A 19,049-nucleotide genomic window follows, 5' to 3' on the forward strand; every position below is an offset into this window, starting at 1 on the left:
AAGGATGATCCAAGGCTTTGTTTGCTTCTGCCTCCAGATTATTGTAGTGATTGTTTGAGGCTCTATAGCAAGCACTCACAGCCCATGTCAAGTGGTAGAGCCTGTGATCCAGACCTTCTCTGTACCTGCTGGAAAAAGCAACTCCAGCACAAAAGGAGAGAAGAAGCTGTGCTCAGACTGTCCTGGGACTGGGTTGCTCCTTAACGGTACAGGAGAACTCGTTTATTCCAAATAAAGCCTGTGCAACCTGTTACTGTATCCTTTACAACCACAGGTATGACAGTGGTCAGCAGCCATAACAAGTTTACGTGTAGGAGTCTGGCCAGTGGCAGGGGAGTAACAGTGTGAGTATGGAACAAAGCTCGTCTTTTCCAAAAGATTAGTGAAATAAATTGTCCTTTGAAAATCCCTGGAATTTATAAAGCCAAGTCTCCTTGGAGGATGGGAGGACATAACTGTCACTTCTCTTCGCAGGCAAAGATGATTTCTGATGCCTTTCTGAGCACTGAGGTTGTTAATAATTTCTAGGGATGTCACAGGCTAGCTCTCTTTTGGGGAAGTGCTGCTCCATGAGAAGATAAGTTAGTTGGTTCATTTGTTTTAATGTAAAGAAAGGTATACAGGAAAAACATCTGTAATTCCCAAATGCTATTGAAAGCCTATTAAATCTTAAGAAGCCCAGATGTTCTGGAGATTTTTTTTTCTTTTTAGTTTTGCTCCTTGAATATTTTTTTAATCTCATAGATGACATTAGCTTCTTTACAATACCGTGTCTCAAATTGGATCATGAGCTCATGTGTTTACTCAGCAGATTGTAAAAGGAAAGGATGGAACAATTAAAAAAAATAGTTTCAAGAGCAAAATCTAGATATATTTTCCACGTGCCATTTCAAATGGCACTCTAAATTTAAAAAAAAAAAAAAAAAAAAACTCCCTTCCCCTCCTCCAAGAGCAGGCCCCTGATTTAATTTTTCAGGCTTTAGTCAGCTTTTCTCTGCCTGGCTCTGCAGGCAATATTGAGGAGGAATTGTTCAGCGGAGTCACGAGTATGACTAATCAAAACAGCTAGGGCCTCTTAGCGTGGCGCAGCAGTAAGACTTCTTTGTGAATCTAATTATATCCCCTAAGCTTGCACAGAGGCGCAGATTAGCCCGGGAGGCGGATGGCCTTTGTGCGGAGGGCTGCAGGGGTTTCGGTCTCCAGTGCTGGAGCGTGGCACGCTTTCGCCCAGGGACACGATCGAGCTGTGCGTCGCTGGTATGTCACTTGTGCCACCACCATGGAGGCCGTAAGCTCAAGCGCGCCTGTCGCGTCCGCCCTGCAGCCCTTTTTCCATAATTCAGCCCTGGGCATCCCCTCTCTCGCCCTCCCCCCAAGGAAGGAGCTCCACAGTTCATCCCGGGCACAGGGCAGCCCCCTGGCAGCAGCGCCACGGAGCACCGGGTGCCGGCTGGGAGCCGTGCTGGGCCCTGGTGGGAGGCACTGCTGCGGCCAGGTGTTGGTGGGCCAGCCGGCACCTCTGTGCTGGGGCGCTGCTGGGCGGTGGGCGCCCAGGGCCTGGCGCCAGCAAGGCTTCTGCCGGCTTGTCGGAGAGACAAGAAGCGCTCAGATTAACTTCAGGAGCTTCGCCCCGCAATGGTGCGTGGTCGCGCGCAGTCTACAGGGATGCTTCTTGGGAGGCACTTCTCTAGGCTTCCTGTATGTCCTTAACCTGGCTGTAGAAAAGTGGTGCAGTTTTGTCTGGGCTTTTTTTGAACGTATTGAATTAAAATTGTTAGAGTTGTCGAAGTGAAATCAACAGGTGTAGAGCAGGAGCAGTGAATTAGAGAACAGCAGAATATTTTGTTGTTTGTTTGCCTGTTTGCTTCCTGGTTTTTCTCACAGACCCGGCTTCAGTGTGCTTTGTGTTGCTGATTAAAGCCCCCTGACAGACAGCAATTTGCAGTCGCTACTTTTTCAGAGGCCTGTGACTAGTTTTCTTGGACTGGTCTCTTAATGCCAGCGTGCAGGTGCTTATCATCAGGACAAACTGAGTGGCAGAGTTAGTCTGTTAGTGAAACTTAGTGTTAAGGTCTGAGAGTTTTTTCAGTCTCTAGCTTTTATTGGTGTAATAAGAAAATTCAATGGAGAAAGTTTCCCGCACTGTGAGCTGTTTCCAACATGTGCAGCTCAAGTCAAGAGGTTACCCAAGGATTCACAGGGATTTTTACAGAACAGTAAAAGAGGAAACTAGTACTCTGATAAATTGTGTGAGACGAAGATTATTTCTGTTTCTTCCTGTAAATCTAAAGAAGGGATTTTTTTATTTTTTTTTTGAGGAGAGGTACATGGAGTACTGAGCAAAACTGAAAAAAACATTGTTTAAATATGCATGTCATCTGCCGTTTTGGGAAGAGTGGTGGAATAAATAATATATTTGGCAGAAGGATTTTTTTTTTTCCCTCACTGCCAAAACAGTCCCTGCTTGCTGCTCTTTTAGAACATATGCTGTGAAGGTGGGGTGCCAGAACATGGATGCAGGGTATGGTTTCTGTCTGTATCTGCTTAGTGCTGACCAGATAGAGCAGACAGCTCCATTAGAGAAATCCTTAATCTAATGAGGTTAATGGAGCCTCCCTTCAGTATGAGTTTCTTGGATAGGAATTGCTCATTGTATTTGTGGGGAAAGATCCCAGAAGCATTATGTTCAACCTCCATGGTTGTTACTAGTGTTTTATAATAAAGCAATTCAAAGTAGAGAGTCTTTGTATGTAACACGTTGCATTTTTCTGCTGACATCCCTGAACTCTGAATAAAGCTGTATAATATTAGACTGATTAATCACTTGGAGAGCATATGTACTATTCAGTTTGTCTCCTTCTTCAGTAATTGTTTTTTCTATACATTAAAGACATCTTTTCTATTCTTTAAGACTGTCTCATATTTCCCTGGAGGAGCTCTGTACTCTGTACCATCCTTATGCCCTTATTACAGCTCAATTTTGTTTCCCAGCTGAAGGAGAATAACTGTAGTACAAACAATGGAAACAGCTGAGAATTCATTGAGAGAAAGTCATATTCCCTATTTCAGATTTTAAAATAATGATGTCACAATTTTTCATGTGAATATAGTATGGTTATTTATTGTGAGATTATCCATAGATACTTTTGCATCAGAATCCATACCTTTTTTTTCTGAAGGTAGAGGTGCACAGAATGAAGTCAGTTATTAAACTACTCAGTCTCTCTGGAAGGATGCTGAGAGTGCTTGTCGCTGGATTTCAAAAAACAAGCTTAGCAGTAGGAGTAATTATTTATCAGTATTAGTCAGAACTCCCCCCCTCCTGTATTTTATCAGCCATCTGATACTGATCTGGCTGTGGAAAATCATTGAGGTAGTTTCTGACTTGATCTACTCTGTGTCCAAACAGATGTTTCAGCGTGGTCTTTTTAGTTTTATTTTTGCCAGGTTGACTCTCTTATAAAACTTACTCTTAGTGATAATTAGCATGACTAAAGGATTGAGATCTGAAGGGTTTGTGTGAGGTGGTGTGAAAGAAGAATAATATATTGAAGATTTGGGTTGTTATTGCTGTGAAGTAATTTCTGTTTTCAATCTTACTTGGAAAACAGATTTTATTTTGTTGTGAAGTCACTGAACCCAGCTTTCAAGTCTGCTGATGTTAAATATGGGGTGCATATCTTGGCACACTCATCTTCTGAAAAATGAGCCTCTGAAAGCCTAAAAGAATATTTCCCACTAAACAATATCAATTCTGCTCTTGGGATCCCAGAAATAGGAATTGTCTGGTCACTTTTGAACTTCCAACTCTTAATGGGTTTTATATGTTTTAAGGCAGCCATACATCTGCTCAAAATAAGGTCTATACGTGTTCTTAGAGCATCCAAATCAAAGGAAACAGTATTGCCACAGTTAATAGGCTAAGTAGGATTTTTATTTTCTAATTAGGGTAAATTTACTGAAGACTTGAGTGTGTTTATAGTGTGGTTGGACTCACATTGGTTCTTCATCTAGACCAGCAGTTCAGACTGACAGCTCTCAGAGCTGCTTCCGGAGGGGTCTGAATCCCAGGGGTGGCTCAGGTAAGAATGATTTTTCTGCGTTGACTATTGTTATTCTGGGACAGTAGGTGAGGGGGCTGTAGTGGATGAAGTTTTAACAGACGTGTCACCAGTTTGATACCTTCGTGATTATTGTATTTCCTGTTTGTGAAATGTCAGTCGTGTAATTTGTGTCTGTATTTCTGGAAAGGTATCAAGTTACTGAGAGGACTGAAGGAATTAAGCTCTCTATTTCCAGGATTCAGACACATCCCGCTGTTTCTGTGTGTGTTTGTATGACTGAGGGAGGAAGGCTGGGGCAGGCGATGAACACAGCAACAAGTTTGTGCATCCTGTAAATACAGCAGTGTGTGCAGAGAGCAAAGGGACCCATCTTCTCCAGGCACAGCTGCTTGTCCCTTCTCAGCTAGAGAAACAGGAGAGAGCATCACAGTCTTTGGTTGGCCCAGATACTTATCCATGAAGGAGACGATGGGGGAAAAAAAAGGGCATTCTTATCCATTCTAGTTCTTGTGATCATCAGCCTCATCTTATTCTTGCCTAACCACTGTGTCCTTATCCACACTGTCTTGTAGCAGAGAGGGTTGAAGTTGGGGTCTAGACCTATTTCTGATAGAATAAAATGGCAGGAGGTGAAGCAGGACATAGAGCCAGTCTTAGTAGAAGGGCCAACCTCATTTGCCTGATACACAGCAACCCCCATCTCCCCTCTAGGGATGGAAGGGCAAGTGGCCTCGTCATTCGCAGGGAAAGGCACAAATCCGCAACCCAGCAGGCTGAAACGAGCTCCAGTTGACAGAGGTGACAGCAATGACAAAGTCTTATCTGCCCATGCAGATCCCCTCCATCTTGACAAAGGGTTTCTACACAAAATGCTGAAGAAATTGGGCCCAGAGTAATATGGACATAGGAGGAGCTCATGTTCCAAGAAGTTGTAGTAAAATATCGGCCCTTTGCCAATGAAGAAATTGTAGATTAATGCATCGGTGTGTCAAATCATACTGTGCAGCTTCTTGTTATAAAACTGTTACTGCTGAAGTCGTCAGTTGGAGATTAAGAAGGGGATATAACTTGGAATTGAACAATTAGCTTTCCCACCTGAAATCTGAGCTACCACTGGGAGGTAAGAAGGGTGACATTACCTCAGAAATTATTGTGCAACTATAACCACCTTATGCCTCAGGTTTCCAACATGTTAAGGCGGCTGAGATTTCATGCCCAAATTATGAGCTCTGTAATGTGCCAAAACTTAGGTCTAATGTCTGTTTTAATCTGAAAATAGTTATGACAGTAAAAATCCTTTTTTAAAACGTGCCGTATGTCACATACAGTGATTTATAGTTGTATAGCTGTCTGCAAGTATCTCATTTGGTGGAAGTGTGAATATACTACAGATTTTTACATATACGTGTATATGTAGTCCAGAAGTGACTCACCTTTCACTCAGTCTCACTAGCAAGTAATTCTGCCTGTTGATACATATTAAGGTTTGCAATATCTTAGACAAGAGAGAAGAAAATTGCTTCCTTTTAAAAAGGCAGCTGCAAAAAGGTGTGAAAGAAATTTAAAGCACAAATTATTCTAAAATAAGTTACAGATATTTTTAGTGTGACAGTTCTTAAAACTTGTCTCAAAAAATTGTTTCCTTTTTCCTCTTAAATCACTGTTATCCTTCTGAGGCCAAGAGATGTCTTGAGGGATTCATAGTTTCTGCATAAAAACTTACTTGGTTCTTTATTATTGTGAAAATGTTGTAATTATTTTCTACAGTACTGCACTCATCTTTCGTCTCAGTTATGGCTAAGCTGGGCTAAGTCGGTCTTGGATGCTGTGTGATGTGGCCAGTATTTTTAGCTGGAAGATTAAAGATTTAGTTTGAGAATCTCAAGTGTTGCGAGAATCAGTTGAGAAGCAATATGTGAACACATAACAAATGCAGGCTCTTAAACAGATGAGCAAAAATACTTCCTGTGGGCCTGTTGAGTTAGTTTTACTTCTTACTTCAGTTAGTTTTCTGGCTTAAAAGATTGTATCATTGGTAATGGAAACTGTGGTATTATTCTAAATGTTTATTTCATCAAATACCATTCCTGCAATACCTCTGAATTAGCCATTCTGTTTTGTGAACAATTTTACCACCTAATGTCTGTGATATACAGTTGAGGTTGCATTATCATCTGGATTACGATGCCACCATTACCAGCATGGTTTCAGCAGAGGTTTAGAAAAGGCTTTGGGTATGGAAGTGAGGCTTCTGAATGAGGCTGCAGGTTTGTCATTCTTCATAAATTCCCTTACTGGTCCTGTTAGCTGGTACTGTTTTCTGTATTCCTTCTCTTAGTTTTGGCTGAGCCAGAGTCATTTCTTCTGTTGCCTTTGAAAAAGGGAAGCATGGTACAGTGCTTGAAAAGGTTTCAGAATACCTGTGGAAAAGCCAGAATTTAACAGTAGCTTTGACTTGGAAATATTTGGAGGATTGAGTTAGAATACTGATGGAGTAGTTAAAGAAATGGGAAACTGAGCTGTATTTAGACCCTGGGATGGCACTGTTCACCTTGTGATGTCAGTATGCAGAAGTTTCTCCTTTTAGTATGGTGGTGATCTGGATATTACAGCCTCAGGACTGATAAGAAGGGATAGTAATCATTTTCTGAAGAAAATAGAAGCAGTTTTGTGGTCAGTTTGCACCAGTTTCAGGTTAGGAAATATACAATGTGATATTGGTACTCAAGATGGCTTGCAGTTAGGACCTAATGGTTCTGCATCTGTAGCTTCTGTATTTCAGGGGAACATACCAGCTAGCTTCCCCAAACAGAGAATCTGGAAAAAAATAGACTGGAGCACAAGAAGAAAAAACATGTGACAAGCTGCTGTTGGCCTTTTTAAAATGAATTATTTGCACCCATTACCTTAGTTCAAATTTTAAGACCCTAGAGCAGTTAAGGAGAAACACAGTTTCAGAGTTGGATAAATAATTCCCACTTGAAAGAAGGACAGGTGTTGGGGTTTATTTTTATGCTTGGAAATTTATATTTACAGTGTTATGAATCCAGAGTTGTTGAGTAAAAGATTTTGTAGAGCTCAAGATACTGATTCTGAGACCTACAGGGTGGAGAAAGCTCAATTGCCGGTGTAGGATACAGCAGAGTAAATCAGGATTGGATGGATTTGATCAGAGGGAGCTAAGAGAATCTGGGATTTTTGAGAAGCATGTTTTGTTTGACGATATGACTGTATACTTATGAAACGTCCTGTGGATTTTGGTGGAACAAAACATTTTTTGTACTTGTAATTTCATAAATGATAGAATATGAACTGCTACATTTTGAGGATTAGGAAGAAATATATTTTGTTCTCTCAGACTTTGAGGTGACTGATACTGTCCGCTATTACATGATGTTAGACTGAGTAGCTAACCTTCACAATTCATAAAGGCACTGTAGAAGTGAAAAAAAGCAATGTACTTGTCATCACTGTGTCCTGTGACAATTGTTACCTTTCAAAGAGTTATAAATAAGGAATAGTGAGGTGGAGACAAGATGCAACACCTTCTGTGCCTCGGAACATAGTGGGAAATAGAGAATGTGGGACCAGAGAACGAGGGAATCCTTATTCTCCACTGGTGAAGCTGGGAGATTGGGGAATGGGGAGGAACTCGCAAGGCAGCCTGCTTTGGGAAAGGCAGAGGGCAATGGAGTGTGTCGGGAGGAAATGACCATGGGTTATATATTGCAAATGTGCAGCCATATATGAATTGTTGTCCAAAAGAAAATAATTGGTTAAAGATCTATTGACAGAGTTGATGCCAGGGCCTTATAAAGATGTGCTGTTTCAGAATAGGTTATGGATTTTAAACAGCAGGAATTTCGAAAGCAAAAACAGTATTTCCTTCTTTTTCCATTATACCCCAGGTTACACATTTCTTGAGAAAGCAAAATTTGCCAAATTTATACGGAGTACAATTGTTCATGCCCTTGAAGATGTCTTTTATTTTCCTGTTTTTAAATCGAGAAGGTGCATTTGTGCACACTCTCTCTCTTCCTCATCCACTGGCTGAAAATTTATTAAATCGTCCTAAGTCTATTGTGTGTACGTGATGTACGAAGCTTAAATCTTTGCTGTGACCTGAAAATTCAAATGTAATTTTCAGTAAGCTGCCTACCTAACTAGGTGCTATGTTGTAAAATAAGTGTCCTAATGAATCCATGGCAACATGGCTTTTGAAGAATCATGACGGACTACTGCTGGGTCAGTTGTATTTTTTTCTTGTTTGCAGCTGAGTTGTATATGCCCCTTTAAATATGGCATGTATTCAGTTGTTCTGCCATGGTTTCTCTGATTGCAAGTGGTGTTGTCATCATTGTTGTATTCTGTGAGTTAAAGACAAAGGCAGATTCATGGCTGCTCATGTTTTATTCATATTGCAGCTCAGTCAACATGCACACACATTCACCCACAGTGTGTGGGTTTTATTTTTGTTAGACGTACTGTGTTGATTATTCTTGGCTCGTAGATAATGCGGGATTTTTGCATGTGGATAGGCTGAAATTTCATAGTTTTTGAAAGGTGAAGTTTAGGTTCTCTGAAGCCTAATTTGAATACAGGCTCACAAATTGTCCCTAAAATAAATAGATTTTGAAAGCAGTTTATCTAATCCATTGAAAAAATACTGAGCAGCCATTGCTTGATGTCTTCAATCTAGTCTAATTAACTTGCCTGATACCTTAGATTTAATACATATTCAGTATTTTCCTACGTGTTTTAGCTTGATACAGCACCATGTTCTATCGCTGCAACTTTCCTTCTGGCACTGCAGTAGATCCGCCACAAAAAAGCCCGTCTGGCTATCAGAGAAAAGAAGGGGGTTGGGAAAAGGCTCTGTAGAAAATGACCCGCAAAGAGAGCGAGAGCTTGCCAAGTTCTTAGAGAAGAGAGGGGAAGGTGGGAATAGTTAACTGCAAACAGGTAGAGGCAGGTGGCTTCTGGCTGCCTCTGTTTGGTCCTGTGACTGGAGGGATGAAAAGAGGCAAAGACTGAGGCAGGAGGCACTCCAGAAAGAATCACCGGTGATTCTTAATCCAACAAGATGGTAGAGTTGAGTGAAGAGCTGCCAACATTGAAGGTGAGGATAGGAAACCTTGATGCTAGGAGCTTCTGTAATCGCTAGGGATTAGAAATTGGGTGGCTTTGGGTGGCATTGACAAGGCTGTTGATCTTTTCATGGTTATTCACTTCTTAACATCTTTGCTTAATTAAGACAATTTTCTTCAAATACAGTAATATGTTTTCAAAGAATTTCAACTAGAAAGAATAATAGTTTACTATATGTTAAGCTAGAGGGGTTCACAAAGTTGATTAGGAGCCCAACTTTTATTTAATTTTATCCATTTGTCAAATTCAGTTACACTTTGAAAAAAATTGAGTATGTTATGGCAGTAGTAGATTTGTGTTAGGATGACAATGCTGTTAATGATTCTTTATCTTTGCATGAAAATTTCAGTCATTATTTTTAATTTTCATACATGGGTTTCTGTGTTGCATGAGGCTCCCAACTGCTTCCCTTCGTGTTCATCTGCTGCAATTTGTGTGTCTGTGTATGTTACGTGCATAGTCTTGGATATCTGTTTTTTTTTGCCTGCGGCTAATCCAGCTGTCACTAAACAAGGGGATGCAGGCAGCAGGGTTCAGCTGTCTGAGGTCAGAGAATAGTTTTCTCATATACCAGGTTGATTAGTTTTCATCATTGGTTCGTCCCATTCCAATAAAGTGTGTCATAGGGAATTTTCCCAAAAGAATAGAAAGAAAAAGATGCTAATACACAAGAAGAGATTGTTCTAACAAACAGATGGGTTGTGTGCTACTATTAATGGAGAGAAGCAGAATCTTGAAACAGAAATCCTGGTATGGCTTGGGTGTTGCCAGTGGTAATTTGCATTCATGTATGTCAGCCCTCCTGTTTTTATTTTGGAAAGTGGTACATAACTGGGAAGCTGGTATTGACATTGCTGTTGAAGATTTCTGATATTAAGAGCTTCATCTTTAAAATTCACTTTTCCTAGGCTATTAAGCTGGCATACTAGAGTTTTTTAAAACGTCATGTAAGCAGCTTTTGATCAGTTATGATGCGAAAGCATTTCTATTTTCTCTTTATAAGATACCTAAGGTTACAACTTTCAGCAAACTTTCATCCTAAATAAAGTTCCATTCAGGCATTCCCTGTATTTAGGTAATGCATTTAAAAGAGAGGAGAGGACATGTACTGGTTTTATGAAGCTCTCCAGACAGCTAAAAGGCATTGCCTTAAAATACTTAGCATGTTGATATTTACCAATAGTTTTTCAGGTTTATTTCTTACCGTGAACAGGCATTTCACACTGCTGTCAATTATTTAGAGTTTTTGCAAGTTCTTTGTTATTTTACCTTCTCTTCCTTTATTGGAATATTTTCAGCTGGAAGTCTGGAGGCTTAACCTTGAAAAAGCAAAAGCTTGCATTCTGAAGAACTACAAAGCAGCCTCCAGAAAGAAGTGACAACCCAACAAAAAAAGTTGCTAAATGTTTTCAGTGTAGTCTCTTTAACAGTGAGAGTGTGATATCTCCACACAGTTATCTTGAAATTTCAAGCCCTGATGTTTCTGCCTTAGACAGCAATGTCCACTGACTTGCTTTGAGAGGGATTTATGCAGTTGTTGTAGGGCTCACCCAAACAAAGACTAAATTTACTATCCCTTTTTGAGAGAAAATGTAAAGCTCTCCTGGGTAGATGGTATGAAGACTGGCAGAGAAAGTGTACTGAAAAAAAGCATTTAAAATACTGTAGTGGAGGCTCAGGACAGAGGGGAAAATAAAGGAATCCGGGCCTGAACATATGTGAAAGGCAGCGGAAAACCTTACAGAAAGCAAACAAAGTGGTTCAAGCTGTAATGCTCTAGAAGGAAAGCAAGGAGATAAATTTAGAAGTGGAATGTGGGATAGCTCTTAGCAGGGGGGTAGGTACATGGGGAAGACCCACAACAGATGGCTGAAGTTGCCTAGCCATCAAAACCTGGAGAGAGAAGTTGTAGGCATATTCTGGATTTTTAAAAACCTAACAAAAGGATCTTATACATGTATGTATACAAAAACAAAAAGCTAGGAATAAACCTCTCTGAAATATCCATATTTGTTATGGATTACAGATAGTGAAAGAAAAGAACTTTTTGTTTCCTTTAAAGTACATAGTGGGAGTTTTTTATTGGGGGGGGGGAACTTCGTGTGGGATTGTGCCATGAAAATTTTCTTTTTGTGTGTGTGTGTATGTGTCCCCCCCCCCCCCTTTTTAATTTTCAGAGAAGACAGAGGAAGAAATAAAATGGGAGAGAAACTATGTTCAGGGTCAGGGTATGGCTTCAATAGCAGTCTTCACCTCATGTTCTGTGTGCTTTGTCCTCCTTTTAAAAACAATATTTTCCCCTTGTTTCATTTTCTGTTACGTATGAAGATATAGACAGGTATATAGGGAGTTAGGAAAACACTAAAAATCGCAGGGGGCGGGGGTGGAGAGAGTTGTATGAAAGCATTTATCCTAACATTTCTTTATAATTAACAACTGTTTGAACCTAGAAGAGGATAACTTACAAATATATTATTGAAAATGTGTTTTTGAGGATGATGTAAGAACCTGCTCACATTCCTTAAATAGCTTTGCGGCTGGCCCTTACCCTTTTGCCAAATTGTAGATGCTTCATTCTTAAATTACCCTGGCAGATAGATCAGCCTGTGGTGACTAAAGTAATATGAAGTAATTTGAATTCTGTTTATATAGTTGTCTGAATGAAAAAGTATCAAGTGTCTGCAGAGGACAAGGATTACTTAAATACTCTACAAAAAGGAATATTGGTTGTCTGTGGGGGGGAATTGCGGGTGGGGGGAAAAAAGAAAGAAGACATTTTAACCAAACAAGCACTCATTCTCCCCAAATACTTGATTTGTTCAGATAGCAATTTTCTATTATTTTCCGTTGAAACAAAAAATCAACCTGTTCTAGTTGTGAGCTTCCAGATAAGGTAGGTGGGTGATGTCTTCACAATCTGCAGGGAAAAATAAATGGAGGTTTTTTTGCGAGGAAATATGGACATACTGGTATGTCTTAAGTTATTTGAGGCCCTTGTATGTAACTGTATCCTCATGGTAATTTTTCAGTGGTCTTTTTTTTTCTTCTGACTTCTTGGGAAAAAATCAGAATAGTGTTTTTCATGACTTGTAGGAGTGATTTGAGAGTTTATTTACTGTGGCTTTTTACATACATGCTTTATTGCATTAGATGTTCTCATCTACTGTATTTTAATACATTGAGCACAAGATTGGTGAACTGAAAAAAGAGAGGCATGCTTTGGAAGGCCCTTCTTTTTCTGGGGCATAAAGATTTATAAAAGTTGTTATCAAAGAGTTTGTATTTCTAGCACAATGCATGAATGTTATTTTAAAAGGAGGTGAGGTAAGAAAACTAGGAAATATGAAGCTGTTTGGAATTCATAAGGGGACAAGTTGTGCTGTCATGACAAATTCTTGACATTTTCTCTGCATGAAAGAAGAAATGATGGGCGGGAGCATTGCTGAAGAGTACCCAGAGAGACAGCTACTTCCAAGCTGCTTGCGCAGCCGGCGTGGGCCAATGCCCTTCCTAACTGGTAGCCTTATGAGAGTTTTTCCCACAGGACAGATGGCTGGGCCATCATTTGGTTTGTTTAGCTTTGAAACAATCTGAGGGCTCCTCGGGAGAAGCGCCGTTAAGGACGTGCAGCGGCTGTGTTTCCAAAGCGTGTTCAAGAGCGTGCTTGTTTCTCGTTTCAAAGCGCAAGCGGGCTGTGTGTTGTGCTTTAAGCACATGTGCTTTCACCCTTTCACCTTGGTGCTGAAGCCTGTCTATGTTCCGTATTCAGAGCTTTCCTACTGCATCCTGGTGTGCAGATTAGTGCTGCTGCAGTCCTGGAGCCATCTACCTTCCACTGGAATTGGGGCAAATTTCTGGTTATAAGCAAGATTTAAAATAACTAACCCCAAGTAGTTTGCACCTCCTGCTACAACTATTAAAATGTGGAGTTGGGCTCATACTAAAAACAAAGCAGTAGAGAGACACTTCAGTAGAGAGAAGTCTGGGTCACATCTTAGTGAGTGGAGGGAGAAGGATTTTATTTTGATAGTGGCTGTTCAATTTAATTAAATTTAGTAGTTCCCAGATTCTGGGGTTTTCAGAGAAGTTGTTCCTGTGGAACACCTTGGCTATACTGTGAAACAGTGGTCTGCAGCTTTGGGAGTCAAAACGTTCTGCAGAAACTAGAGTAAATGACTGAAAACTGAATTTTTTTTTTTTAATCTTTAATTACTACAACAATTTTAACTCAGAAAATTATAAACTTGACAATATTGAAGAATATAGCAGTTCTTTTTGGATCCAGTTCAGTTCTGACTGAAGTCACTGACTTATCCTTCCTTTTAAATTAGAAAAATTCAAATTTTTTTTTTTAATAAAATCAGGTTTTTTTCCTGATATAGCTGATAGAAATGAATAGGAAAAAGCATTGTATTTGTAAATATTGGCATCAAATACCCACTTTTGGTTAGATGAGACTTAATAAACACTAATTATATATTATTATTACTAATTTGAAGCAGAACAATGAATTCTGCCATTTGAGAGTTGCCGAATCCAGAAGAATATATAAATATAATTTGTTTTAGGATCACAGAAGAACAGTATGTCGTTTGAGTGCTCTAAGGAAGGATTCATTATCATAAGAAATACTAAAAAAAGTAAGTGAATAGGAAAGCTGAAGATTAGTTGTATTTGATTTCAGAAGAATGGCAGCCAAATTCCTCCATTTTGAAGAACTTATTTGCTCGCTCTGCAATTACATGGGCTTCATTTCTGTTACGCTCATAGGGAGAGATGTAGCATAATGCTCCAGTGGCCAATGCTGTGATTGCTTCAGAGTAAGTAACGCAGAATGTTACTGATGCCTGGAAGCCAGCAGAGGGAGAAATTCCGTCTGAAAGCTCTCGCTGAACTCCATGTTGTAGCAAAACTGAGCAAGATTATCCACTGTAACAAAATCGGAATTTGACTCAACATTTGCTTGCTAATTATATCAGTGTCTAATTTCCTTTTAAGCACCTGTAGATAAATAGCTGACCTACAAACTGATCTGTGTATATGTGGAGTTTTAAAACCTTCTTATAACAGGTTTGTAGCGCTTTCCATTAGTGTACACATACACCTGGAGGTAGCGGTGTTTTGTGTTGTTTTTTTTAACCTGAAAGGTGGGTTTTGCTTTTTTCCTGAGACTAGCTCAACCATTTTTAAGAATTCTTTGCATCCATTTTGCAAATTAATTGTATGAATTGGTAAATTTCAGTCAAAATAAGGACATGAAACAACAGAAGTTATCCTTTGAAAAGGAAGATAGTTGGGCAGCATTAGTTAAATGCATCAGCATTATGATTCATACTTCATTTTTATGTGGAGTGTCCTTTCTGGAGTTTTAACTGAAAAGTCTCCATAGGAACTGTTCATAAGCTTTCCCCTGAGCTAGGCCAGAGTGTGGTTTCTGGGAGTATGTCAGCAGTGCTGTTATTAAAAACATTTCCTTGAACTAAAGAACAGGCCAGTAACTAGATGATTGAGAGCTGGGGAATAAAAGCCCAGTTTTCTGTCTCAGAAATACTGCATAACTTCCTTTGTGTAACTGCTGCTACTTAAACTGAAAGATTTGCAGCCTTCTAGTTATATGTGAGCCAGCAGTCAGGCTTTACCATCTTTGTTGATTCAGCAGAGGAATAGAATGAAACATTAACAGAAAAATACATCCTAGTGATTGCTTTTCTATTGGACACGGTTCTTGGAACTCCATTTTTCTTTTGCTTTGGGACTCCAAATGCAAAAATCTCTATACTAGAGGTATAACAAGCTGTTTGGTAGATGAGAATAAAACAAATTCTGTTGGGGGTGGGGGGAATACACAAATCTGTAGTTATATCTGTTGGCCCTTTTATCTTAATGTACCTACACATTGTATCTGTTGTTCTTTTTGTCTTCCCGTTACCTACATTAATTTAGAATGTATCTGAATACTGAACGAATAGCTCTCATTCATTGACATTGTTGTTTTATGCTGAGGTAATTCAATTGTTTTATTTGATTTCCTGTCTACTTTTCATTTTCAAACTTTGATTTAGTTCTGATGCAGGCACCTGAAATTTAAGGAGACATGCTAATTCTGACAAGAATCCATTCATGTCCATTCTCAAAATGAACTGAAAATAAACTTACCAATTATCTGTAATTTTCATCTTGACTTAATCAAATATTTCTCTGTAGCCTCTGAAATTCAGAGTATCTTTCTTAATGACTTCCAAACAGTAACTATAAAAGGACAGATTTTGTTCTGAAAATCTGAGTTGGAAAGGTTGTTTTATTGCTACACTGTTTGCACGCATATGTTGTTGAGACCACTCTAATGCATTGCTTATAGTCAATAGAAATTGTTTTTCCCTTTGTATCATATCTTCAAAGCTTCTCAGCTTTTTCTTCTAGCAGCTTTTGTAAAAGCACTGGTAGAAAGACACTCTCAGTGACATGCTTTTAATAATGCTTCCATTAACGCTAGAGGTTTCCTGGATTGTAGGTTCAGATGGTCTCATTCTGTCACTCAGAATTAATACAGAGGTATTACATTAGAATATAAATGCTCTGCTTCCAGCAGCTTTAGTTGCCTGCAACATTTTCTGTCTCTGAATTTTTTTAATCTTTTCTATTTAGATCTTTTACCATTTGTACTGAGTTTTGGAACTTATTTCATGCTATCTACCACTTAATGATAGCAAATTTGTTTCTTGAAGTGCAAGAAATAGTAAATGTAATACTAAATGAGAAACTGATAAACCAATGGAAAAAATTGTTGACCATGCATAGTGACTTAGTTCTTAGTCATGCTGCAGGCTTCAATGAAAACACGTGTCTACTTGATTCCACCCTCCAGGAATCCCACTAGCGTTTTTAGACTGTTGAAACTATTTTATTATATCTAAAATTTCTTCTGAAAAATATATGTCCACATAAACAAAAAGTGAAACAGAACCTGTAAGTTCTCGTCCACCTGTCTTGCCTCTTGTCACAACTCAGTCCAGTCTGTTCCTCCCTCTGCTTGGCTGCTCAGGAAGATGAAAGTGGTGGTGGATATTGTAGCACAGAAAATGCCATCTGAAAATGATGTTCATGGGGCGAGAAACTATCTTATGAAGATCTTGAGAAGTTCCATGAGGTATAGTACTGGCTTTACAAGTGCATCCCTTCCTTTCCTTCTCACTGATTGAATTCCGCCTACCATTTGCCAAACCCATAGCAAAGAATTGCAGAAGTCCTTGTTCCCTAACCTTCATTTCCTCATACTCCAGACATCACTTGTATTGTGCTACTTGTCTAGTCTTGTCTTTCCTTTGTTGTGCGTGATAGTAAAGTAACTGTCTTGTAATATAGAAACATCTTTGTTGAATTGATGCCTAGAAGGTATATTGAATTTGCCTGAATAGGTATTTATGATTTGCCTAGCTGATAACAGTAGCATTAGAATGAGCAGTGGAATAAGAACAACCTGTGATGTTTTGTGCAATGGAGCAATGGTTTGCTTTTTTTCAATATAAGTTTGGGGCCCTTGAAGTGCATGGACTGTCTGGAGGTGAGCATCCCATGGCTGAGCAGGTTCTTTTGCACTTCTTTGCAGTGAGAGCGTTTTGCCTTCTCCACTCACTTTTTCGATTTCATATCCTACTGAGGAAGAGCATAGTGATGCTATACTTAGCTGTTTTCTCTCTTCTCATGCTAGGAAGAGAAGGCTTTGTTTATGGAAACAATTAGTTCTTTATTTAGTGACAGCAATGATGCTATACTTCGTAGTGAAATTACAGCTTCCCTGTAGAATTATTATTGTCCTTTTGTAATCCTGCCTGTGGAGTTTGGAAAAGAAATTAGAAAGAATTCATCAGATCTTCCTAAATGTACTGCAAAAAGCAGTATAGTCAAATTTGACCGGCTTTAAAAATACTGGTTTATAATGAGCTTTAGCTTTGTTTTTTAAATCCAGCAGCTATCAGATAGCCCAAACTTAAAAAAGGGTGAATGAGTAAAAAAAAAAAAAAAAAAAATACAGAGCTGCCATTAGATTATAAATTGAAAGTAGGGAAAACTGTCGCAGCTTTGTGAATGACTTGGTAACTTAGGTTACTTAACCTTGTTGTGAAAAACTTGATAAATACCTAAGTTCATAAATAACTTAAGAACCAAGGACCTATAAGCTTTCAGTTCAGACTGTGGCTTGAAAGACTGGGATTTGTCTCACTTTATATCTAATCTAATTTTTAATTTACACTCCTCCTAGGATGAGCCGGAGAAGGGTGGGATGAATTATCTTCAAGAAGCTCCTGCTTTATTCCCGTGGCTTTTGAGAGAGCCTAGACAAATGGCCTATGCTAGATATTTGTTAGCTGAAATAGAAGTAGATTAATTCCAGAATGCATAGATAACATATGGGAAAAAGAATATACTGATTTCATGAGATTGTTGAGAGGCGTTACAAACAGTAAGTCCTTCAAAGTAAGTGCAAGCTATGTTATTCCTAAACAGGTGGAAGGGGCAGAGAAATTGAAAATGGTTTTGCAGAATGGATTGTAAGATGCGAAGAACTTGCAATTTTATTCATTAGGAACAATCTCTTCAATTATGTGGGCAAGTATGCTTGAAGCCGATATCCAAGTAGGTATTTAGGGAGTTAGATGTTTCGCTGAACTACTCTTGAGGTGTATTCTTTTAAAAAATAATAATAACCTGCTTACCTGAAGTCCCAAACATTTCAAGAGCTGAAGCAGAGCCTGACTGGAGTTAGAATTCTTAGTTGTATCACGCTTCCTAACTTGTAGGAAGAAATATGTATGTCTTTGTTCCTTCTCCAGGCACTTGCTCCTTTTCTTTCCACATCCTCCCATAGCACATATCTGTATAAAATCTTACCAAAACCTTATTTACTGTTGCCATGTTGTAAAAGAGTCATAAAGCTCATTAGTACTTTGAACTGTTAAAGCTCTGTATACATTTCAGGTACTTAAAAATTTGTGTTTGCTTGTCTTAAAAAAAAATAAATAAAAAAAATAAAGAGAGAGAGAGAGAGACAAAATCCACCCAGCCACAAACCTTGGATAGTCTTGTTTCACTGTATCTCAAGCATTTTAAAGGAATGGTGGTATTTTTCAAAACTGGCATGCGTGTAGAAAATTGGACCAGTTTGCTGTAATTTAAAGTTGTTAATGCCTCTAGTCTTAACTGCGCGAAGTTTAATTTGACTAGTGCCATGATAGTTTTTTTTGCTGCATGTCACCTTACTAAATTAATTGTATTAAACCAATACACTCTCTCTCTCTCTCATTTCAGAAGAAATGACCTAGCCTGCAGGCCTCACTCCTGGCACGCAACCAAATTTACAGAAAGTCAACCCGAGACAGCCACGTCACACCTTGCTTCAACCAATGCCTGCACTTCATGGCACTCACGGTATCATGCAAGGTGAGTCTCTGCTTAAGTTACATGCATTAAGCTCCAACGGCAAGACAATAATAATGTAGGTCATGCTGTTAGTGTCTTTTAAACCATGAACGCAAAGTCATTCTATTGTGCTTCTTTCTTATTACCTGTCCTTTCAATACTTAAAAGAGGAGCGTTGGAAGTTTGACATATGGATGAATGGATTTCAGAAACAGTATGTGATATGTGCGTGTGACTGAAAGGTAAGAAAATGGTTTTAAAGGCAGTCAGAAGGTTATATTTCTTGCTCTGCATTTTCCTATCAATGTCCACTGGTAAAATCCTAAACCTTTGTATGTGTAAGCAAAAAGAAACCATAAAAGTTAACATATTTAAAGTAAAATAGCAAAGGGAGAAAAAATCAGAAAGTATTGTTTCAGA

At 39.0% G+C, this 19,049-nt stretch overlaps 1 protein-coding gene across 3 annotated transcripts in view; it reads left to right on the plus strand.

Annotated features, from left to right (window-relative positions):
- SHROOM2 (shroom family member 2) overlaps positions 1-19,049 on the plus strand; it is a 133,586-nt gene that overhangs the window by 65,568 nt on the left and 48,969 nt on the right. For all 3 annotated transcript variants that reach the window (XM_067296425.1, XM_067296431.1, XM_067296435.1), the window contains exon 3: positions 18,519-18,650. In XM_067296425.1, coding sequence (XP_067152526.1) covers positions 18,519-18,650 — 132 coding nt within the window. The remainder of the gene's footprint in view (positions 1-18,518; positions 18,651-19,049) is intronic.

This window comes from Apteryx mantelli, chromosome 1 (genome assembly GCF_036417845.1).
Source record: "Apteryx mantelli isolate bAptMan1 chromosome 1, bAptMan1.hap1, whole genome shotgun sequence".
In the NCBI taxonomy this organism is placed as follows: Eukaryota; Metazoa; Chordata; class Aves; order Apterygiformes; family Apterygidae; genus Apteryx; species Apteryx mantelli.